General features: G+C 34.5%; 1 protein-coding gene across 1 annotated transcript in view; it reads left to right on the top strand.

Annotated features, from left to right (window-relative positions):
• The window catches only part of PCDH15 (protocadherin related 15), a 1,312,736-nt gene that overhangs the window by 1,152,494 nt on the left and 133,818 nt on the right, over positions 1–26,424 (top strand). Inside the window, exons 23-24 of the mRNA XM_074339439.1 lie at positions 1,201–1,425; positions 13,114–13,230. Coding sequence (XP_074195540.1) covers positions 1,201–1,425; positions 13,114–13,230 — 342 coding nt within the window. The remainder of the gene's footprint in view (positions 1–1,200; positions 1,426–13,113; positions 13,231–26,424) is intronic.

The raw sequence follows: 26,424 nt of genomic DNA, 5'->3' as shown, positions 1-26,424 counted from the left end.
TTGTGAACCAAGGGGTAAGTCAGAGTTATTTAAACACAGAGTACGAAAGCTTATTCAAGGGAATGGAAAGAGCCTGTTCAAAATCCTGGAGGAGGGGAGAGAGTTAGGGGCTAAACACTGGAAAATGTGTGGGTCCTCCATCTTAAAGAGATTGAAGTTGATCTAAAATGGGTTAGAAAACAAGAAGGATGTTAGGCAAGAAAATGACAATAAAATCTATGCTTTAGGATTATCTTTCCAATTGTGATGTTGATAACTGATTAAAAGGAGCCAAGACTAAAAGATCATATAGGTCTTTGAATTGCTGCATGTGCATTCTAATAAACTCTCATCTTCCCTATTCCTTACTTGTTACATTCCATTTCCTGGACCACAGTGCTTCTGCCAGTCTCTACTACTGAATGAAGTAGTCATCCTACAAACTTGCATAAAAACCTGTCCTTTCATCTAAAAGATATATCACTCCCAATTGTGAACACCTTTTGGCTGACATCTCGCTCTCTCTCTCTCTCTTTTTTTCCCCTTCTAGTTTGGTATCTGTGTTTATTTCTTTGAGACAGAAACCTGGAGGGCAGAAGTTGCAGCTTGATTCATCTTGTATATTTTTATAACACCTCACACATAATAACTACTCAATAAATATTAGTTAAATAAAAGGAGTTATAATAGAGAAATGTCTATAAATGGGGACTCTACAACTAGGACATCTACAAAGGATCCTTGTGAGATGAATTTATTATTTATGTTTTCTTAATTTTCTTGTAGTGCTTTAATAATCGATTGTGGTTATGGAAATTACTCAATAACATTTATTTGTATTTAAAATATTATTTTTGAAGGTTTTACAATCACCAGGGAATAATAAAAATAATTTATGACAACATTTATTTCTTTACTGTGGTATTATTCTTTAAATTAGTGATTTTTTTCAGGTAAAATAAATTTAGTAATAAGATCAACAAAGACGAAATCTTCTGTCTTGGTCTCTCTCTCTTCCTCTCCCTCTCCCTCTCCATCTCTCCTCCTCCTCCCTCTCTCTGGTAAAATATTTATCAAAAGTGCTTTTCTCTGTAACGTGTCTTTTGCTCATCATTAAATTTATGCTGTCTTAAGCACTGACATATGACTTCCATCAGTCCTGCCTTTCTCTTGTTTGGTAATGCCACAGATGTAACCGTTCTTCTGCTTAACTTGTTACAGGCCACAGATGCTGACCTTGGAGCAAATGTGTCATATCGGATAAGAAGCCCAGAAGTGAAGCACCTTTTTGCACTTCATCCATTTACTGGAGTACTTTCCCTTTTAAGGAGTTTGGACTATGAGTCATTTCCAGACCAGGAAGCAACTATCACTTTTCTAGTGGAGGCCTTTGATATTTATGGAACAATGCCACCTGGTATCGCGACTGTCACAGTGATAGTAAAGGTAAGAAATACGGATGAGTTCTGGTTGCCTACTTTGCAGTCTCTACATGTAGCTTCTGGTTTTTATACTATAACTATAATATTTAGGGTAACAATTAATAATAATACAGTGTACCAGACACAGAACATAGATATTTGAATGTGAAATATTTATGAAGACTTGGGAAATAGTTATACTGTTTAAATAAAAAAGATAAATGTGAAGGAAACACTAAAAAATAATTCAAACACTGGCTGCCAGAACCTGCCATTAGCTCTGGGATTTCAACCAAATTGTAATTTCTCCAGACTACAGTTTAGTCCAAATTCCACAGCACGAAGGGCAGTAACTCCATCCAAACCCTTCGATTAAAAAATAAAATAAAATAAAATAAAAAGAATAAAATGACTCTGAAAGACTAAGTGTGCTAAGCCCCCAGAACTAATAAGTTGAGTTTAGTTTGGAACCCAAGATTCTGGAATGAAATAAGCTTTGGGATTATATGAAATTGGGGTTAAGTTCTGGCTCACCCATTTTCAAATTCTATAACCCTGGAGACATATTTGACCTCTCTACATGTGTTATTCATTATAATAACCAGTGGCAAATGAGTTCCTGAAAGAACATGGCTTCTTCAGCATTTGGGTTTCCAGTTATTTTTAAGGTGCACTTTTAAAAGAAAACATGAGAAAAAGAAATTCATCAGTTCTCAAATATTAATGTATATAAAGTTCACCGGAGCTGCATATGAAACTTTCAAATTTCTCTGCTCATTTCCAAAGGAGCACCTTTCCTCTGTGGAAAGCATGCAGATGCATGTCTACAATGCATTTCTGCCTAGAATAAGAGAAAGTTAGGTTCTGGAGATGACTCCAATTCTTTAAAGGTGCTTGCAGTAGAGGACTCAATGTACACAAGGTTATAAGATACACAAGGTCATAGACAAATTTTCTGCAATCCTTAATTTTATAGGGCACTGCAATGTATATGTGGAGACAGAGCCAGGAGTGCAGTTTCCAGGCTCTCAGCCTCACATGGAAAGATGCTGGCTAGGGTAGTAGATGGTCATCAACTGTGATTGGATGGCCATCAGCTGTGGCTAGTTGACCGTCAGCTGTAACCTGTGAGCCATTGGCCACTAATGTAACTGCTGTGGCTACACTAGTAGCAAATAGGGGCTAGTAAGAAGATGGTGGCTGGCAAGCGCGGATTGCAGTTAGCACAGCGGAGTGGAGTTAGCACAGTGGAGTGTGGGTTGCGGATTGCCGAGAAGTGGACAGCAGGTTGCAGACAGTGTGGCTCCTGCTTCCTGTGTCTCCAACCCAGCCGCCAGTGAGAATATAGTGGTATGACTCCCCTATCTATGGCTCCGTGGGTGTTCCTTTTTGGCCTCACCATGTCCTGCATTCTTATGTGGGGAGCGGGACCAGAGACCCTGCATGACACCCCGCATGACAGTATAAGTGATAAAATAAGAAATCATCACTTTTCTTGAGTTTTTGTTTGATGGGTAACTAATAATTAAATATGCTATTATTTTTGTTAGACAACAAAATATCAGTATGAGAACATAGACGATTGTTAAAGATTAAACCAATATATAATTAGCGTATCTGTATTTATCATGTAGGTAAATGCTTTAATACTCTTGTGGGGACAGAAACCCAAAAAGCAGTTTCCAGGCTCTTGGCCTCACGTAGACAGGTGCTGGCTCAGGTAGTAAATGGCCAACTGTGATTGGATGGCCATCAGCTGTAGCTAGTTGGCCATCAGCTGTAACCAGTGAGCCATTGGCCACTAATATAACTGCTGTGGCTATGCTAGCGGAGAGAGAAAGATGGGGGCTAGCAAGAAGATGGCGGCTGGGCTGGCAAGCGTGGATGGCGGTTTGCGGACAGTGTGGATCCAGCCTCCAGTGAGAGTATAGTGCCGCCAGAGAGAATATAGTGGTATGACTCCCCTACCTATGGCTCCGTGGGTGTTCCTTTTTGGCCTCACCATATCCTGCGTTCTTATGTGGGGAGCGGGAGCAGAGACCCCACCGGACGCCCTGCACGACAAATGGTGCAGCGAGCAGGGTCTCCCGCACGACAACTCTTAACTGTAAAATCTTTGGGTCTGTTTTATGCTGTTGTTGTTTTTGTTTTGTTTTTTAATTTTTGTTTTGTTCTAAAGATAACCCTGCAATCAGAGTGGGACACAGGGATTGGTTCACTACATTTTGTATACACTTGACTGAGGTTTATCTGCCAGTACACACAGGATGTCATTTCTTCCCTAGAGTCCTGCTGTCTCCTCTAAACTGCTCTGGGAAGGGTAACAAGTCCCTTCCGGTCTCAGATGCATTAAAGCTATCCAGAGAGTTTTATTAGGGTCTGCATTCCTTCTTTCTCAGGAGTCCACAATGACTCTGTACCTACTCTTTCCATTTTGTGTCTCTCTCTTCTAAGAAATGTATCTATTTCTAGTGAGACTGGCAATAATTGTGTCTATTTCAAGGATTTAAAATTCTGTTATGCATTAAGTTCTATTTGGGAATAGGAATTTGAACTATCAAAATCTTTTCTTGAGTCACCTGTTTTTCTGTCTGTATCTCTCTTTCCTGAAGCAATGATTTTAAATGCCTAGTAGCCTGTGGAAGGATCAAGGGACACCACAAAATCACCGAGAGCCCGAGGGGCTTCAATTCATTTTTTAAATACGATTTTGCCATACGATTGTAGTATGACATTTAGAAAAGTAGAAATCTGTTTACAGAAACATTTTGGGAACATGGTAATATTAGTGGCTATGAAGATGGCATGATAGGCAAAGAGATGAAAAGCCTACAATGAGACTGATCTAAATGAACTAACTCTAGAAAATAACTTCTAGACCAGGTGAAAAATTTAGGCCATCTTACCTGGGTCTTCCCTTGCCTACCCCATGTGATTTGTTGGAATTAAACAGTAAAATTATTTAAAATAAAATAAAAAAATGGTCCATTAATTCACTGTTTTGGACAATAAGGGAAGAAAAGACTGGCCACCAATGACCTTTCCTCTATGCTTTCCAAATCCAAAGATGGATACTCAAATAGTATAGCCTTATCTCTCAGAATGGACCTGTTTGATAATAGAAAGTTATAAACCCTCATTAGACTCTGACTTGGCTGGCCTGGACTTTTTTTGATAGAAGTCAAATTGAGTCCAAACTATCATCTAAAGAATCAAGATGTGCACTGCATAAGCCTCATTTTTTTCTGTGGGACTCGAGTCTCTTAAAAATGCATTCCTTGTTCCCTCCACCCCCCTTTATTTTAATATAGGGGTGCCACTCAAGGCTTCTACATCAGCATATGGGATGGAGTTGCTCATTGATGGGTTCATTTCTTCTTCAGAAATAAGAGAGCGTTGATCTAATTTTGTTGTCTCAGTTGATTTATCTTTTTAGAAAAGTCAAACCATTTTATTAGTCAAGTGTTCCTGACCTATATGAAGGTATTTCTGATTTATTGCAAAGTTAAAACAAAACTTAATAGTTAATCCTAGATATTTTCTTTTTTTTTATTAGTTTCAGGTATACAAAGCAATGTATTAGTTAGACATTTATTCCCCTCACAAAGTGATAGACCACCACAATTTACTACCCCTCTGACATAGTATATAGCTGTTACAATATCAATATCACATTTTAAAAAAATTTTTCAAGTGATATAAGCATAATAAAATTTGTAGAATAGTTCCGCTAATACAGGCCAACACTTGATTTTTTTCTCCTGACCACTCAGGTTAAGAATATCACAAAGAGAACTTTAAAATTCTCTTGTACACTGTTGAAGCCCCTAAAAATATCACACTTGTTTGTTTTGAAAAGGAAATGGAATACAATTCTCATTTCTCCACATATGTAAATCTTTCCTAAGCTTGCAAATTTTCTGCTATTGGTCTGTTTACTTGCGGTACTGACAAGCTGTTTTGCTGATAACATAATTGCATGATATTTGCTAAGAGATATTTCTACTAAAACAGTCGCAACTGGAAAAGATCTTGAATATCTCTCTTTGAAAATAAGAAAAAATATAATTTCTTTTGTAAAGAAGAAAAAAAAGATTTATCAGTTGCATAATATCTAGTTCATCAAACTCATTTAAAATTAGAGTAAGAATGGGAAAATTGAAGCAAATTTTGGAAAGAAAAGTATTTTCACAGTAGAAAGAAAATAAAATTTTGTGACAGACACCTTCAAACAGCTTTCTTAGTGTCAAATTTTAAGGCTCTAAAACAAAACCAATGATGATCATACAAATGATATGTGTTTTTGTTGCAAAGTTGTTTTGTAGAACATTGATAAAGCAAAACTTTTTATTGTACATTAATTGAATATCTATTATTGAATCTGTGATAATAAATTTGATGATATAGATAAATCTCTGGAAAATAAAAAGTAAATGTACAAACATTTAAAATGTAAAACTTTGAGAAAAATCTGCCCTTACAAACTGAGTTGTAATAAATAATATAAAAAAATACACAGAAAGAAAAGGTCTGTTTTCTATAGCCAGCTAAAAGCTGAATACAAGCCAGAAAAGTTGAAATGTGTTAATAGATATATAATATTGGGCAGCATTAAAAACAAGTGTAAAGGACTTATCCAAGATAAAAAGATGACAAGTCACTTTGCTTATGGTAATTTCAGATAGTAAGGCTGCACAGCGGTAACAAAAAGAGTGAGAGAGACATGTCTGTGAAGGATAGAGACGGACTCACACCAGGTGTGTTTGTCTGTCTTTGAGGGTGAGGATTTGGGAGTAGGCAGAAATAGGTGGAAGGATCAGAAGTGAAAGGCCAAGGTTGGTGGGGAATATGGAGAGTCGTAGAAGATGGAACTAGCATTGTCGTCTTTCAGAAGGGTGTCCTTCTTCAGGAAGAAAAGAAATATTCTTACCCATAGAATGTGTTCTAGCTTTTCTAGATATAAACTCAATGTCCAGGGTGAAGATGGCATTTGCCAAACCATGGAAACGTGGTGGGTGGTGATGTGCCACCAATGCTCCATGGTGACAATATTTGTAGAGTCCTGGGTTTGGTTTGGTCAGAGAAGCCATTGTTTGACCAGGAGCTAGTCCAGGATTCAAACAAATAGGAAACTCTGGACATTTCAAGATTTACAGCATATTTCCTTCAGCTTATAGGAGTATGGTCTAAAAGATTGATCACTATTTTTTACAACTTGCTGATTTTCCCCTTGGAATTGATTGACCTGGGGGGAAAAAACAAAAAGAAAAACAAAAAAAGAGACAAAAAAACCCCACACCAAGCCTTGTTTTGAACTATGGTCTTCAAATTCTACTCTGTTCTGTTATGTTCTTATTATTGCATTTTTTCCCCAGTATATTCACCACAAAGTTTAAAGAATGTGATACATCAGGGAGGGTATGCCGCAGGGCTGAGTCAGATAGTTTCTCAAAGTATCTGCATACTCTTATTCTCAGAGATTCTAGCTCAGAATATAGACTTATTCTCCCAATTGACTAGAGTGTCATGATCTGGAAAATAATTCCAAAAAAATATCAACTCGTTTTCCCCACATTACCATTCCAATACAGGGAAACTAGATGGGAAAGCAATTATGTATTAAATCAGTGGGCTTGTCAATATTGCACAGTATTATCTTTCTCTAATTTAACTATCAATTTGGAAACACTGTATTATCTGCCAGAGTTTTATAACTAAAATGTAACATATTCCCTGTAAACAACCAAACTAGAGGAAACAAATAAAAATGTATATGTCCAGAATTTAAAATAGTATTTCCTAACCAGTAATAATTCATATTTTCAGTGGGTCAATGGGTCTCTCTCATGGCTCCTCAATATCAGTATCACACACTGATATTTGGGAGTACCAAAAAATTGTGTATGTGATGAAGTTCTTTTACAACTTCAGTGATTGTCACATTTTCCCCTGCTAGCCAAGGTAAATGAGACAAGGCTTGCTACAGCCACAAGTCTCCAAATTGAACTTCCTCCCAGTGCAGACAATAAATGCTAAGCCTTGTCGATACCAGTTACTGCTTGGCATTGCCATCATTTCCCAATCCCATCACTGATGCAGTTACTATCTTCATCCTGATAAACTGGTGGTCACATATTCAGTGCACTATTGATATATTGGAATCCTCAATATATTCTCTGAAAACTTGAATTCACCAAAGTGGTGCAATATTCCAAACAGTATTAGTTTGTACCTTCAATGTCTTCAGGGTCCCTCAGGCTATAATGTATAGAGCACTAACTCCTCAAGATGGTAATCAGTGTTTCACATATAATGGCTTTCAGAGACAAATGGATTGGGAAAAACTAAGCTCTACAAATGTAAACAGATCTCTATGCCATAGGCCTTCATATATGGGCCTTTAATGCACTATTGTACATTGTGAATCTTGAGAACATAAAATGTGATTTGCCACATATCCCACAATTGATCATGGGATTCTTTTTGTTTATAAAGCTTCTGGTAGGATTGATTTTTCAAAGAGTGCAATTTGAAACAAACAAAAACTGTTATTAGGGTTCAGTGAAAATAACGATTTCTAAGGTTAAGTAGTGAGCAATTTGTTTTAAGAGTACAAATACAACTGCTGTAACTCTCTTTTTATCAAACAAACAAAAACAGCTTTATGAATAATTGTAAAATTTACCTTTAGGGAAATAGATTAGCATTATGCAATGTTTAGAAACTCACCAGCCTAGCAAACTGAAAGTATTGTAACTAGTAGGGAGACTTTTTTTTTTAATGTAACATATTTTTCGAAAGAGAAATTTTAAAAGTAATCTGTGGATTTTCTAATGAAAATTCTACTCAAGCCATCTTACATATAATCATCTGATGACTTTGCCAGTTCTCTTTTGTTCACCTCTAAAGTTGGAATGCTATTAGGATCTGATATACTAGAATTAAATCATAGCTCTATCCTTTATTAGCTGCATAACTATGAGCTACTTAATCTCTCTAAGCTTCAGGTTTTTTATATATTTAAAATAGGAATAATAATAAAAATAGCTAACATATTTAAGCCAGTTCATTATAATGATAAATTTAACACTCCTAACATATGCCTGATATACAGTAAAAATAAACCACACACACACACACACACACACACACACACACACAATTGTTATGCATTTTTGAGAAAAAATCTGAAATAGGGTGATACTGTGAGAATCTTCTCAGAGATTCTAGCTGAGAATATAGATTTATTCTCCCAAATGACTAGAGTATCATGGTCTGGAAAATAATTCCAAAAAAATATCAACTCCTTTTCCCCACATTACCATTCCAATACAGGGAAACTAGATGGGAAAGCAATTATGTATTAAATCAGTGGGCTTGTCAATATTGCACAGTATTGTCTTCCTCTAATTTAACTATCAATTTGGAAACACTGTTTTATCTGCCAGAGTGCATGAGTGATGGGGCAGTTGATCAGATAACTGAAATGCATCCTGTGTTAAATTTAGTTAATTCAACTCCCTGCTATATACTCTCTTCATATCCTTGTGCATCCTCCTCTGTAACATGTATCACATTTGACATTACTTATTTTTCTTTCCACACTAAATTGTAACCTCAGTACCAGCAGGCACGATGCCTTTCTTGGTGATAACCATTCCAGCACCTAAAATGCTGCCTAATACCTAGAAGGAGTGCCATTAGTATTTGTGATACTGAGTGTACATTTTGCTACTTGTGACAAAGCATAACTTTTACTACCTCTACACCAGGGTACACTACGCCCCAAAAAATCAGCATAGCTCTAAACTCAGAAATAAATAAAACAAAAGCAAACCTAGGCAACTAAGAAAATAATTTGCATTACAGGTTTTAATTTTTTTTTCCTAAGTTGATACAAGTTTATGATTTGTGTTTAAGAGAGCCTCATGCAAAACAGAAAAACAAAGATTTGTTTATCTGGAGATGGGACCTTTTTTGACCCTATGTGCAGAATCAAAAAAGGAGGGCGAGAAGGTCCGAAAAGACAAAAAGACAAGTAGAGAAACCATGAGGGAACAAACAGCAGAAGGCTCACAATATGAGAAACAGCAATGGGACAGCACACAGAGGGTGTCTGATAGTGGAAAACAGAACTGGTAATAGGCAGAGGAGAAATCAACTGTGTAGTCTATCCAGAAATACAAGGTTATCAGCTCCATAGCCTTAAGGGATTTGGGAGGGCAGGGCAGCTGAAAAGGTCTGCAGGGTACTGGTGCTAACATTGGGCAGTCCTACAGTGGTAATGGAGGTCATTCCACCCACTGGCGCACGGCATCTGTGTCTCCTCAGAAAGCGTGCCTGAGAGTTTAAAATGAGGGCAGCATTCTCTATAATTTTATCATTTTAAAAAAGATAATCAAATATAACCAGTTATTTTTAATTGGGAAAAAATCTTTTAACCAGAACAGTTTTTACTCAAAGTTCAAGAAAAAAAATATATATTTGTCATCTCTTTCTCTTAACTTTTTATGGAGAGCCTGTCATTAATTTGGAATCTCACCAGCAAATTCCTGTTTTTCTAGGTATGCTCATTAAAAATAATAAATAAATAAATAAATAAATAAATAAATAAATAAAAGTTCCTTAAAACTACTGTGTGGTCTTCCAAAGTAGAAATCATTTCCATGATTAATTTAGACCCTAATTTAGAAAATATGTAAATGAAACTCATATTTTCTTCCTTGCAGCTAAGTGTACCTTCAGGTGTGGTTTTATTTGCTTGATATGTGAGAAAAAATATATGGGTTTGTTTGTTTGTTTTTGAGAAGAGCATGGTGTTCTAGTTGAGAACCATGGTAACATTCAGAATATACTGTAGAAATATGAAAACTAACTTTTGTTTAGACCGACAGATATATAACCACAGATAGCAAACTTCAATTAAGGGTCTTATTTATAAAAACTGTTCACCAGAGAACAGAAAAGGAAATGTTTCCTTTTGCCAAGACTACCCTCTAGTGGAATGATGGACAGCAGAAAGGGGTTTGCTTTTGGAGAGTGGAGTTTATCCTTAATTTGCTGTATAAGAAAGCATGTGTAGGGTTTTCTTTAGACATCCCTGGAGCACAAATATATGGAACTATGGATTATGCTTATTGACATTACATTTCAGTAAATTTTCTCATCTGAAATAATGCATTGTGGGAGAACTATGTGCAATTGGCTGCACACATTAGGCACAATAAAACAATAAAAGATTGTAACCCCAATAGATTGTAATAGGTTGTAACAATAGATTGTAACGATAGATTGTAACAATAGATTGTAGCCCCAATAGATATACTATGTATATGTACATATATTTACAAGAAGCAGAGTGCAGCATTAGGAATAGAGACAGTGGAAATGTAATAATGGCTGTGTGCAATGTCAGAGGGGTAGTAGATGGGGGAAGGGAGTTAGTTACTGTGTGAGGGATATAAATGATAAATGTCCAACTATTACATTGTTTTGTGCACCTGAAACTAATAAAAAATTTTAAAAAAAGGAAAGAAATATTGCTACAGTAACTGTACTGATTGATTCTTCATCCTGTCAGTGGCAAGAAAACTAAAGTGAAGAATATGAATCCTTTAGTGGTCTTCAGTTTTTTACAGCCTTAGGTTTGTGTCTAATTAGTTTGTGAGACCAGATTATAAAATGTCCACTGTATACTCAGTGAAAGGTGAATCAAGTGAAAACTTTCTCTGCAAAAATAGGCCGCTCTAGTCAGCACTGTTATTGTCTGTATTGACATTAATAAAAAATTATGTACCTTTTTTTATTTTTTTCCTGAAGAATCAAAATACCTTGTAACATTAAGGTTTTAAATGCCCCCTGGGGAGGGGGGAAGAAAATTCATAGGAACATTTTGAGTTTATGTGACTTTGGAATCTCATATACAGAAAAATTGCAAATGCTGGGCTCATTCTTTTCTAACCTTCAGAAGTTACAATTTAGGGGTACAAGAGGATTTCCACTCTTTTTCATTCCTGGATTCACTCATTAAAATAATTGGTGCTCTTGTAAAGAGAAGGCGATAGTGTGCATGCAAATGTTTTATATATTTACCCAGACGCAATATCAATGCCCAACTCTGCCTTCATTAGAGACAACAGTGCTTCCTGTGTTCATTTACTTGGTCAGATTCTAAAGCTCATAATTTGCAAAGGAACTTTTCTTTTTTTATGGAAGAGGTTGTGAATACTTTTATGTCCAAACAGAGAAAATTATATATATATTTTTTTATTTTTCAATTTTGCTTACAGTACAAGACCTCCTATTTTTTATTAAAGTCTGCAGGTTTTTTTCATATTCACAACTCAGAAATCAACTCAACTGTGAACATGAAATAAGCTCTATTTGATTGTAATAGATAATTACCCTGCGACCTCTTTGCAAATAAAGGTGTTTATAATCAGTTAGTGTGCTTTCAATTTACATTGTACTGGAAAATTTTTGTATCAGATCAAATATCAAAGGCTAAGTCGAATAGTTTTCTTATTTCATGTTTAATAGCAAGTGAGAAAAAGATGACCTAGAGAGTAAGATAATTCACAAATTTAACTTTGGGCTCAAAGAGGTTTGACCCAGATTACCCAAAACAACGCAAAGTGTAATGATTATTTTTAAAATATGTAAACTTAAAAAAATGTAAAACAGCCCTGTTAATAAGCTTTGCTTTTGAGGGAAAAAATAATATTGAACTCTCCAAAAAAGATAAAATTATGGAGGGGAAAAAAATGGTCTTGCTTCTCAAGGGACCAGATTTATCAGTTTGGCTCTGCAAAATGAGTAGTTTAATTTAGTCAAAGTACCTAACCTATCTGTGCAATCAGCGTCTTTACTGGCTAAATAGCAGTAAAGTGACATGAAGATAGGGGTGTCTTTTCCTTAAGTCACCGCAGTATTCCCAGTGCCCAGCACTGGGTCATAAAAAATCGGAAGATTGTTATAAATATTTGTTTAGTGAGTGACAGTAAATAAATAAAAATGCACTTATGTAACTGAATTCTGAAAATAAGCAAGATGCATATAAATTACCTTGAAAAACATCCTTGAGTAATCATCATTGTTTTCCGTCTAGAAGAACATCTCCTCCTATCTGTCATTATTATAGTGTGCTGTAGGGAAAACATCCTTTAATCATTTCACTTTTGTAAAAATGTAAGATGGAATCAAAGAATACTTCACACTTTTCATTTAAAATGTTCTAAGCATACCATTATACTAAGTATATAAAAATTTGAAGTTCCAACAGAAACATTAAATTGTTTTTTAAAAAAGCAACAACAAAACAAACATAAAACACTGTCTTCTACACTTGCCTCATAGAATGACACTTTATAAAATTTGTTCTTACAATAATATATCATTCCAGTAGAAGTATCTTTTGAGGAAATGTCAAACATCCTTCCGGTCTTTAAAAGGTGTATTTGGTGGTAGTGGGATGGGTGACAGGCTGTTTACTCTAGTAGAATGGCCTTCTGTTGATATCACACACATTAATATCATATAGGAACTCGAGCATTTTACTCTGGGGTGCCATTCCAAAGTGAGAGTAATGGAACTGAGTGGATAGAAAGCTGACAGGGTTAAATGGGTTGATTGACTTGAAGAGATGGAGCTGGTCAACTAACTGTACCTACCCCAGTTTCAACTGAAGCACTAAACTCTTAATTGTGTTTTACAGGATATGAATGATTATCCTCCAGTATTTAGTAAACGGATCTACAAAGGGATAGTGGCGCCAGATGCTGCCAAGGGTACACCTATCACAACTGTCTATGCTGAAGACGCAGACCCTCCTGTAAGTAGACAACCTTGATTGATGCTCTGAAATGCAGTGAGGAAAACCTTTAACATGCATAAATGAATGGCCCAGTTCCCAAGACAGCACAGGTGGTTTCTGAGCTTCACTCGGTTCACTCTCATACGTTTTATGTGCTCGTGCCTGTTGAACTACAGGTGCAGATCATATTTCAAATGATTATTATTGAATTTGGACAATTTGGGGTATGCTTTTTGCGTTACGAGACTTCAAAATGCACTATTTACCAATTTATCTAGTACTAATGATAAATGTATAGAGTCAGAATTGTCTACATTGGGAATCAGTATCATTTGAATTCTTTGTTTAGAAAAGTGTAAGATTACTTTAGTCAAGATAGGTTTCATCCTTTTATGTATTTTTCATTTTATTCATATGTGGCTATTTTGTTATCAAATTCTAAATCAACATATGGCATAATGATTATATTGAGTGTGCTAATCTTGGTAAACTAAAATCTTAATATGTCTTTTAGAACATATTTAATTGATGCTTTTATTATCCACATGTTTTCCTCTTTTGAGAGATCCCAAATTGCCTTTCAAGATTTAGGGTTTTCAATTAAAATGTCATAGCAGAAGTGAGGCAATTTTTTCTTTAAAGTATTAAAAATAGCATATATAAGTAATAGTAGCTATATAAAAATCATTTTTATAAATAACTTGAGTACTTTATAAATCTTAATTATTTATTCTCATAGTAGCCAAATAATAAACACTTACATATCTAACTTAGAGTGAGCTCACACTATATGTCAGTAGCTGATATATTCTAGAAAAATGTTAAAAGTATTAAATGAACCAGTTTAGAAAAGTAATAAAATAGAAAATTCCTGAAATTTATAGTGATTACAAAGTTCTGTTCCATATTACTAATATGAATTGCGTTTATGTAATGCTGTTTATTTAGTGGAAGCTGAATGGCAGTCGTAACATATTTTAGCTTCACTTGTGACAAGCTATATAAAGTCTTTTGTGACTAAAGGTCTTGAAAAGTAATAATGTTAACATGAAAGCAATGACCTTTCACTCAGAAGCTCCTTTTCTCCAGTGTTAAAACGTCTTTGAAACATTTATTGCGTCTTGGGAAATATGATAGACAACATTTCATAGCCTTGAACACACCGATAGAGATGGTGAATGTGAAGTTGGTGGTTTGTCTGCTTTTTAAGTAAACTGTCAGAGATACAAAATACTTTGATGTTAGGAATACACATTCAGTTCTATTCAAGATGTGTTTTGAGCACCAATTCCATATGGTCATTGTACCAACCAGTTTTTGCTCTCCGGAAGCGGATTCCAATCTTAGAGGAAAAACAGAACTGCACATCGAAACTATAACACACTATATTAAATGAGTGTAAGCAAACACAGCATCTTAAAATGATCATATTGCTGAGAAATTTTCATTATTGCAGAATTTAAGATAGTAAAGTTTAATAGCATTCATGATGAAAGCCTGAAAGTAAGCCTGCTTGTCACCTATGTGGGACAGACCTCAAAGCCTTATGCTAGTGTGGATGGCAGAATCCTCACTTCACCTTTAACACCTATAACCTTGGTACATGGTTTGTCCTTCAGGTCACTCTACCGATGTGAGAGAAGTTGTTTTAGTCTGTTGTCTGGTCTGTAAAGAACCTGCATTATTTAGAGAGAAGCCCCTCTTTTTACACGCTGAAGCTTTTTTATGGAAATTTACCAGGACTAAATTCCATATTTCTTTTAAAGAAGTTCTTAGGTTTTTTCACTCCCAATAGTAGTTTTTAGGATTTAATATCGAATGCTGGCTTTTTAGTAGATGAAAGGTGGGTGCTAGGCGTTTAGTTGGAATACTGAGCAAGCTTATTTAAGTTGGTGAACATATATGATATCAGTTTTAATCCTCGAAACACTAGCAATCTTTTGGCATAACTAGAATTTAGCATTGTGTTCTCCAATTGTTTCTGCAAATTGGGTCCCTTAAATTAGCCTAGTTCCAATTTGGCTGCACCTACACCAATTCAAAATAAAAGTTCAATTCCATAAAAATTTTCTGAAGATAGATTTTCAAAAATATTGTGATTGATTTGTACTTTTATTATTTTATGTTGGTGCCATAAATACAGAATAAGTATTTGTTGAATGAGCTTGCCAAATGTTTTCTACTCTGTTCCTATTATAAAAACTTTATTAAATGGAACAAAATAGTTTCAGTTTCTTTCCCTTCAGAGCTGTCAGTTCTACTACGTGGATTGTAAGTATCTATGGTGATGCTAAGTTTATTTAATGATGTCTCTGATAAACTAGAAAGTAATGTCCTTGAGGGAAGAAATGAAAACTTCCAGTTTGTGTCCACATATCTAAAGCTACTTGGTACTTAGAAGTCTGTTAGGATTTGTTGAATAATTGAATAAATGAATATGTAAACAGTTACTTCTATGCTATTCAGAATTGATAAATTGTCAGTTCTTCAGATATTTAGTTATTTGTGACCCTGGGAAAATTTTTAATGTCTCTAAGCCTCAGATTAGCCATTTGAGGGCTGTGAAAATTAAATGGGGTGATGCATATATAATGCTTAGCACAACGTCTACACCCTCCGATAGTATGTATTGGTATAATTCATCAGTAACAATTTCATTTCCAGAGGTTGGCCACACCCATTTTAAACAAGAAAATAGCAATGACAAAATCTTGTGAAGTATCAGATAGAGAAACTGGGTAAGGTCTTAAAGCTGAGAGAGCATTGCTGCTGAATATAAATTAAGAATTATAAAATGCATGCCATGCAAAACTAAAGTTGTCTACAGGGAGAAAGAAAAATCTTCCAGGGATTTTTTTTTTTTCCCCCACTAAATTAAAGCTGTTAGGACTTTTATTCTCTGCCTTGCTTTTGTGACAGCACTGGCATTATGTAGTTCACCAGAGATACACATAGCAAATGACTGATCATTTTGGATATTAAAATTTGCTAACCTTTTTCTTTTGCTCACCAGAGACTTCTCATTCTAAACTGTCATAAAACACAAAACTGCAAGTATTTGTTGCGTATTACCATGAGTGCCAAAATAATGTGTATATATTTTAAGCGTTGTTAACACTTTGGTCAACGTTGCTCAAGCAATAGTTTGCTGTAATCAAACGGACGCATTGATGGTAACCACTTTGAGCACCTCTTGTAATTGCAGAAGTCAAGTGTGACTTGTATTCGTCTTTTGCTATCAGTATATATTAATACAGTGGTTTTTTTTTTCCTTTCTTAAAATGTGTATACATTTTTTGGCACCCTCTGTATTTAGTCTTTCTGAAGCTACTGGTCAAACCCCATGATTCAAGAGTTCTCTTTGTGGGCAGAGTAAATGCCTGACAGAATAGTGTCCTTTGTGATCAGATGGACATGGAAAAATTGGGATAAATAAATGAAGTTCACATTTTGTTCATTTCCAACAAAGTATTAGGGACCCATGCAGGATTGCCTTTTCCTGGTTGTACCATTCTTTCTATTTCATGCATTTTAGGAATTTGTAAGGTTCTTGTCTGAGGTGAAGCATTAAAGCAGTAATTTGAACATGTTTAATATTAGCAATTTTAAAAAACATTTTATTTGCATATAATAATATAAGAACTATTAGACATCAAATACTTCTTTTTCTAGGCTTTGATGTTGATTTATGAAATAAATATGCTCCATAAAAAAGGTCTTATAAGTTCCCAATAACAACTGACTTTAAAATCAGTGAGTATTCTAACTATACTATTTTTAGAGAATATTTTTATAAAGGGACAATAATTGCAAATGTGAGGTATTGTTTCTCCCTCTGTTGAGATTCTGAGAGTTATACCAACCTTTCAGAGTTTAGAGAAGCTACCCGAGAATTTACTTTTAAAGTGTTCTCACAGGTGGTTTTAACACCCTTCTCAACCATTCAAGGGCAGTTTTGTTGATCTCTAGAGATTAAAAAAGATAGTTTTTATGATGCATATTTTGTGTTTTATTAAAATGTGATGTCACCAAATAATGTCACATAATCATAATGATATCAAAATGCTTAACCTTACAAAAAGGTATTTGTTTGCAATCTATTAGCAGAGGACATAACAGTAAAATAAAAGCAACAATCATCTTTATGATTTGCTGCTTGTTTTGTGTGCAATAGTTAAAACTATTCAAGGCCAGGGATATCATAAGATTGTATTTTTATCTCCAGATAATATAGCTGTCCTGTATCATATTTTATTGATATCTCCACAGATCTATTTTTCATCACTCACTACCACTGGCTTGGTCATTATGCTGCATTGATTTAGGTTATTGCTAGCAATGTTGCAGAAACTCTGGTTTTAAAGATCAGTGCCTATTAACCATATTTGCTGAATCTGGAGCATGTCAAGGGAATGCACAGGGCTCAATGTTTTTTTGTTTCTGGGTTGTTGTTTTCCTTCACATCAAAGCTGTTACAGACAATCGAGAACTGTTTTCATGATGTATGTTAGCTTGTGAAAATGGAGCCAATGGAGCCCCAGCCTTAGTCCCTTTGGTCTCAGATCCTTAATTAGGAAGTGCACCATGAATCAGTTGGGACTTGATCTATAAAATGACAATGGGTTATAATTAGATTTGAAAGTGTAAATGAATACAAAAGGGAAGGTTTTATGAGCAAGTTTATACATAATGCATGTCTAGAAAAGGCTTATCTAAGAGTTTTAAGGATCTGTGTGATTTTCTTTCCTTTTTGTAGCATATAGATTTCTTTCAACAATTATATTAGTAACATTACTTGAAATTGATATTAGATTTAACTGTTTCCGATGTAAATGTTGCTCTTCCAATTAAGAAACCGCCATGCTTACTGGAGATAAAGTGATGGCTTACAGCCTAAATTATGTGCTTTATTTTGAATTTCTGGCCAAGGAAAATGGGAACGGATGCTTTGAAACAGTATCTTGGCTTCTCATGAACTGGATTCTTGCCTTCATACTCTCAAAGCCAGACCATGGTAACTGTTGGTCTTGTTGTTATCTACTTCACAGTTATTCCATTTCCTTGAATGATAGCTATACTTAGGCTGTAGACTACAATCAAACATGCACCTGGCACAATATAGACACTTCATAATACTTACTGAATAAATCAATCAAAAAGCATTCATTGTGGACATCATAAATAAAAATCTGACAATATAGAGACAGAGATAAAGCCATGATAGAGTGTATGAAAAGTGCCAAGAAATGCTATAGTTATTCTGATAATGAGTAAATGAATGTGTCTGTTGTAGTCAGAGCCTGCAATGGATAGGAATTCAACTTTTAAAAATGTAGAGATTTCATTTAAGTCAAGGTAGAAAAAACTGGCAGAGGACATGTATCCAAATATTGTAGGGTCAAAAACATTTATTTGATATTCATGAATTTGTGTAATATGATTAGAACTATGTATGATTCAGTAAACATTAACTATTAAAAAAAATACATTAGGGCTGTCTTCAGAGACATTTGGGGACAAGAAATGTGTAAGATAGGTTTTTATGAACCCCATTTTAATATATAGAAAATGGAAGCTTGCTAATGACATAAACAGGGCAATGACAAAATCAAATCTACATTTTAGAAGAATTGCTTCCCTGTGATATGCAGTCCTCCTTGGGTGAGATAATAAATGAAAACCAGGAGATGAGTTAGCAGCTATTGCTTTCCTTTAAGTATGAAAAAGACAGGATGGACAATGGAAATGATGAAAATGGAAATGCTTATAAGTCATTGAAATGGAAAAAATAATAGTGATTGGGCAGGAGGTTGAAGATTAGAAACAGAACACACAATCAAGAGTTTCTAGCTGGAGTGATAATGGTATTTATGATATTTGTTGATAGAAATAAGGTAGGTAGAAAAGAAAGCTATTTTAAGGAGTAAATGATGAGATTAAATTAGGACCAATTAAATTATAAATGATTTCAAAACATCTAAGTGCAACCATCTACAGAATGACAAAGTTGTCCAATTCTCTCTCCTGGGCATGGAGGCTGAGAGAACTAAGTCAGGACATAGCCGATGAAAGAGTAATACTCACTAGATCTATCCAGGAACCATAATGCCAGGGCTGGCAGGGAACTTTCCTCTTGCCCAGGGTTATAGGTCCATCATAGGAGTATATAACACTTAGTGCTGAAAGGAAGTTGACAGAAGATGGCAGTATGGGCCGAGATTCTCTTGCATATAGATCAGTGTACCATGAAGAAGACCTGAAACAGATATCAGGTGGCCACAGATGCTTTGATCTAATGCCCTGATGATCCGGCTGCAATGAGGGGGCCAGGGATGGGTCAGCCAGAAAATATGGAGTAAAAACATGGAAAAAAAATGTGCAATAAGAGCGACCTGAAAAGCAGGTGAAGCTATGAGACTAAATACATTTTTCGAGGGAGAAAATATATTATAATAGATAAGAGAGAAACTTGGAAATAAATCTTCAGGTCATGGCTTTTCGAGGATGGGCCAGAAGTGGAGAGTGGAAAAAGCCAGAGAAAGACTCAGAAGACAGAATAAAAATCTGCTAGCAATGAAGTTCAGAAAAAAAAGAAAAAAGAAAGAAAGAAAATTTCAATGCAGGAAATACATTAAATGGTAACGGATTATTATTACTTTTTTTTACAGACATAGCAAGAAGAATGAAATCAAGCTAAGTAAAAGACCATAGTTATATTGATTAGAAACTCATGGGTACCCTTCATGTTAAGTTGGCCTCTCCTGTAGCTCGCCATTTTAGTTTCCATGTGTCTGAGTTATTTTGGGGTATGATTTTTATGTGTATGTCAATTTTTGTTTTTGATCCTATCAGTTTATTTTTACTACATTTTCTTTGGAAAATGACTTATGTGCTTTCTCTATAAATGCTATTTATAACATTGTAGTTATATTTCCAGGACATATTTACAACTGCTTATACTTATTTCTAGCCTATATATGATTTATGCCATTCCTTTTATTTTCTGACTCATACATTTTTAAGTTCTTCATTTTGTTGCATCTCTTGGTTTACCCATATATGCCTTACAGTTTTTTTAGAATGATATATACCTTATGAGTTCTGATATGAACTCATGAAATTTGCTTTTGCTTATACATATAACATAAACCTTGACAATTAGACTCTTGGTTTCAAATCAAATTTTTGTCTTTTAAAATTATATACTTGTATATGCTTTTCCAGTATTTTCCAGTGTTTATCATTGAATTATGAAGCTATATTAATTTTCTTAATTTTTAGTTTTTTTTTTCTTTCTGCCTTTTTTGTAAGATTCTCTATTCTTAATATTAAATGTTTTTACTAGTATATACTTAGATATTTTCTTCTCAGTATTAATTGTCTGGTATATGATGCCCCCTCTCTATCCACAACCCTATATAGTTCACCAGCCCAAGAAAGTTTTAAGTGGCTTCAAGAGTAAGGGCTCTAAAGTGAGATTGTCTGGTTTCAACTCCTAAAGCTCTTACTGACTAGCCTTGTAACCTTGGGCAATTCACTTAGGCAGTCTGTCCCTCAGTTCTTATATTTGTAAAATGCAATTAAAAAAGATAATGTAACTGAAACTCTGTACTCCTTGAACAGCAACTCTCTATTTGCCCCTTCCCCAGAAACCACAATCCTGCGCTTTGCTTCTATGAGTTTAACAATTTTAGATACCTCATATAAGTGGAATCATACTGTCTTTTTCCTTTTATGACTGGCTTGTTTCACTTAGCATAATATGAACTCAAGGTTCATCCATATTGTGTCAAACGTCAGAAGTTTATTCTCTTTGTAAGGCTGGAAAATATTCTATTGTATGTATATGACACATTTGCTTTATCTACTTCTCCACTGATGGACATTTATTTCCTCATCCTAGCTGTTGTGAATATTGCTTCAATGAGCATGGAAGTGTAAATATCTCTTTGAGATCCTGATCTCAATTATTTTGTATATATTCCTAGAAGTAGGGTTGTTGGATCATATATCAGTTCAATTTTTAATTCTTCTGAGGGACCTTCATACTGTTTTACATAGTGGCTATAGCATTTTACATTCCTACCAACAATTGGAATGAGGGTTAGAATTTCTCCACATCCAAACTACCATTTGCTACCTTTTTTCTTTTTTCCTTTATTTTCCCTTTTTATGAGAATAGCCATCTTAACAGGATGAGGTAATGTCTCATTGTGTTTTTGATTTTCAGTTTCCTAATAATTAATGATGTTGAGCATCATTTCATATACCTGTTGGCAATTTGGTATGTCTTCTTTGGAGAAATCTTTATTCAAATTTTTCATCAATTTTTTAGTCAGATTATTATTTTTTAGTTATTGTTCTAGAGATTTGTTCTTCAACATTAAGCCTATAGTTAACAATACTGTATTGTACACTTAATAATATGTTAAGAGGATACTTTTCATGTTAAGTGTTCATCCCACAATGGGAAAAAAAAAATAGTTCTTACTTTGTAGGATAGATGTGAGAATTACATGATATAATTTATGTGGAGTAGTTTGTGCCTGCTATATAGTCAGTACTTAATAAACATTATTTATCATTTGTTTGTTTGTTTTCTAAAATCTTTTTTTCATATTTTGAGTCCCTGATATATGTGCTCTATGTTTATTGTTTGTATACTATTACCTTATTTTTGTCCTTTTCTTCTGTGTTCTGGGAAAACCTATAAAGGCCAAAGGTCCAGCAAATCAAGAATGCAGTTTGTGTGTGTGTGTGTGTGTGTGTGTGTGTGTGTGTGTGTGTGGTGGCATTCAGGAAAATTTTAGTGTCAGGATTATCAGTTATATTGGGGACTATCACATCAGAGATTCCCATATAGGTGTGATCATTATTAAGTATGAAGTGTCCTATGAAATTCTTGCACAGCAGGATTTCATGAACACATAGCAACAGGATTGAAATGTCAGAAGCTAATAATGCTCAGTAAAACTAGTAAGAAAAAGAAAATAATACCATTACATAAAATTAAAAAAAAAATAAAAGTGCACACAGTAGCATCAATTATGTTTTCCTACTCAAATGATGCATAGTAAACAATACCAAAACATCACTAGCTCATTATAACAAAGATTTATATTTGTAATCAAGGGCCTCTGAAGCAGTTGGACAGGCAGGCCTTGGCTTTAGGCTGAAGGTTGAGCTCATGTCTACTCCACATGCCTCCTTCTTCAGGGACACATGACTAATCAGACCTGCTCTTCACACAGTGAAGAGTGGGATCAAAAGAGAACTTGTCTAAACACAGGATCACCTGTAAAACTTCTGGTTGTGTGTCAGAGTCCCTCACATTCCACTGACCAAAGCAAGTCACATGGCCAAGCCCAAAATCTTTGGGAAGTAGAGGAAAACAGAATGGATATTTGTTTAAAATAATGCAACACACCATAGCAATCCAGTTGAAAGATACTCCCTAAATGCATTCAAATGATTGCCTTTGATGGAAGGAGGTAGGAGTGAGTGAGGATAAATTAAGATAAGAAATGAGGAGTAAATATGCCTAGCAGATCCATTGATGACAATGTTCCACAAATTATGGATTCTATTTAAATTCAATCTCTGCCCCTGTGGTACAAACAAAATAAAAAGCTCTCAATATTTATTACATGTGTGCATATCCAATATCGGTTAAGGGGACTACATTAAGTGTTAAGGATTAAAATGTTCATGTTTCCTGCCTTAGAATTTCAAACATAAAGAGGTAGCAATTAATCAAAAATCAATCACATAAATAAAAATAACAAACTGTGAAAAGCTCTAAGAAATAAAGCCTTAGGGTGCTGTAAAACCAGACAAGAGGGAGCCTGATTTTGTCTGTCAAAGCAAGGAAGTTAATGGAAGACTCAGTGCTGAGATCTGAAAGATAAGGAGATGTTTCCAAGGCAAAGTGGAATGGCAGAAGAATTGAGGCCCTCAGGAGGAGGAAGAAAACTAAGTTTCGAAAACCAAAAGGAGGCAGTTTGTCAGAAGGCTAGAGGGGTAAATGAGTCAGAGCTTACGGAGTATGGTAGACAAGAAGACAGTGTCACTCTGTCTTATTTCATCCTCAGAAAAAAATGGGAGGGTTTTAGGCAGAGGGGACAGGATCACTAACTACTGGCGCTAGTTCAGATTCATTGCTATTTTTGGTTTTATGAGTTAGTTATGGTGAGGGAAGTTGAATGTGTGCCCTCTGTTATCTTTATACATTTAAAAAAACATATCTAAATGAAGAAATCTTATAGGAATATGTTGTTATTTGAAGTCTGTAGGGGATTGAATTATGTTAGCCTTTGAAAAACGTATTTCCAAAAAGAGTTAGTGGTAAATAATCTTGAAGCAAATATTTCTTAAGATCGTTAATAGTTATGTTAACGTAATGTCTGTGGAAACTGAATCATATGCAGGCAGTATATTAAATCAGTTATGTATTGCATAAGGAACTTCTCTATAAGAGAGTTGGCCCACTATGTTTTTGAAATACAATAGGCACTTCAGGTGTTAAAAAGCAGGGTTCAGGAGAAAAAGAAAGAAAAGCATTTGATCTCAGCAGTTACATAGAGAGTTGGATCTGCAGTTTTTCCTAGTCTCTTTTAAGGATACCATGGCATTCAGTTAAATCCACTGAAAAAAAAAAAAAAAAAAGCAACCAAACCACTTTGTAGTACTCCCTGATGCTAATTTATATTTGGGAGCTTTGGTGAATTATGCTATTACAAAATAAATCAGATTAGTTGCCTTCAAAGATGTCAGGAGAAAGAATTTTGGAAACCACATCAGGAAGAAAAATCTTTGTGTACTTGGAAACAAATTACTTAATGTTTGCAAGTAATGATAATAATAGGTTTAGTATTTCCAGACATAATGTGATTGACATTATTATGAAGAAAATTACATGGATCTGAGTAGGTAATTTCTTGGTAATTATGTATTTAAGAAAAATGACTAAATCAAGATATCCCCTGATATTAAGAATTTATTATTTTTGGCCCATTATAATCTCATTGAAATTCCATATGTTTGCAAGGTTAGAACATCTTTCATACAGAACTCCAATTAACTGTAATGTAATTAATTACATTCTCACCATCATTAAGTCAAAACATACTGTGTTTAACACTCACTATACAAATGGAAATCAAAAGTAAAATGTACTGAATAGTAAAAAAAAATAATTGAAATCTCAAGGTGATATTTTTGTAATAAATTTACATTTATTCTGCTATAATAGTTATACGCACCTTGTTAATGTATAGAAATATGTTGCTTTTTGGCTTAAAAAAAATAATGTAAGCACCATCATGACAGGATATTTTTTGTTTGTCATGTTCCCATCATCTAGAAAACTTTCCAGGCTCAGAATATTAGTATATCACAATATTACTATATATACTGAATAAATTACTATTCCAGCAGTATTGTCTTGTACTAATATTTACTGAGTTTTACACATACCAGTTTTAGAAGATAAGAGAACTTCACAAAGTTGAAATGATGCTTTTCACATTTTGGAAACCACACAATATTTAAATAAGTCACATACTATCCCAAATTATATTTGAAAAATATACATGAACAAACAAACCAATTAATTCATTTAATAGATGTCATAAATCATGTCCTTCCTGGAAGCTATTAGGATTGGCAAACATCCCCATAGTCCCTTAAAGCTGTTGACTAATGTCACTAGTGTTGGTGTTTGTATTTAAGTAGGAAAAATGATATTGTACACATAATCCTTTAAGTTGCAAAAAGAAGTTACTAAATTTCTTTAAACCTAATTTCCATATAAGAATAATATGACCACTTCGTTGGATTGTTGCTTGCATTTAATGAAGAATGAAAACACTTAGCTAATGTCAGGCCAGTGGATTTTAGTTAATATTTCCTCCTCCTCAATCTTGTTTTCGGGGTGGTAGCGAAAATGCCTAACTTTGTCTCTGGTTTGGAACAGTGTTTGTATCCTCATCGTTTGTGAACTTTAGGACATCAGTGCATTGGACGCATGAAGTAACTTTTGTGTCATCTATGACATTATAAAACTTGAGAATAAAGTTTTCATGAAAATGCCATGCTAATAGGGTCTTTACAATCCCCCCAAATTAATATGTGCATATTTTAATAAACTTCTTACCAAAAATTTTTCAGGATATTTTGTTTAAATAGGCATCTTTATGTCACTTAATAATGTTACATGTCTACTTTTATCTCCCAGAGCTTAAAATATAGTATTCAAAATCTTGACACATAAATTAAATTGTAGTTTGTCCATTTAATACTCAAATGATATACCAGTTCCAACCCCAAATATAACACAATTGTTACACTATCGATAAACCAAAATATTTTAAGGCACATCACATTTTCATATGTAAATGTCTACATAGGTATAAAGTCCACTTGACTATAAATTTGAAGATCTGTACTCTGGTTCCAGCACCTTCATTTAGTACACCCATGCTTAGCCTTTATAACTTTATCAGAAATGTTAGTAGATAATCGTGTTATCAGTGTACCTTTTATCTTCCCCATCTGACTAAATATGAGGCCCATAAATACAGAAGCATTTCTTTTTCACTGTTGCCTATCATCTTGAGAGATGAATATGAATAGTTATGAGTGGGTATCTATAAGCAATTAGATATTGGTGGTTTTTAAATAAAAAATTGTCAACAATTTAACCACATTCTGAGTTAAGTAAATTTTTAGAGATCCTCTAAACCACATAGACCTTACCTTTGTAGCTATGATTCTTGCAATCACCAAAAATATTTCTCAGAAATTTCAGTATCCTTCAACAAGTTAACCCACTGTGTAACTAAGATTTAATATATTGTGCAGTGTAGTTAGTATAAGAAAATGTCATCTATATTTTATTAATATAGATCATGTGAGGATTCATTTATTAGAAAAATCCACAGGATTATGTCATTATTTTAAAGGATGGCTTAGCATCAGAATGTGTTGACAATAATAGGAAGTAACACAGAATATAAGGACAGAAGCTGAGAGTAGGGAAGATATAGGTAGTGTTTTACATTCAGCCAACCCAGGAAAAAAAAAGGAAGGAAGGGGGGAGGGGGAAAGGGAGAAGGAAGAGGAAAATAATAAATTTCATGATGATGGACGGTTTCATTTCTCCAATACTGTACTCAGGAATCTTTTTGAAAGAATATTTATTCTCCACCAATC

This window comes from Rhinolophus sinicus, linkage group LG07, assembly GCF_036562045.2.
Source record: "Rhinolophus sinicus isolate RSC01 linkage group LG07, ASM3656204v1, whole genome shotgun sequence".
In the NCBI taxonomy this organism is placed as follows: domain Eukaryota; kingdom Metazoa; phylum Chordata; class Mammalia; order Chiroptera; family Rhinolophidae; genus Rhinolophus; species Rhinolophus sinicus.
Note: the sequence above shows the minus strand (reverse complement) of the source record. Positions and strands in the feature narration are given on the sequence as shown.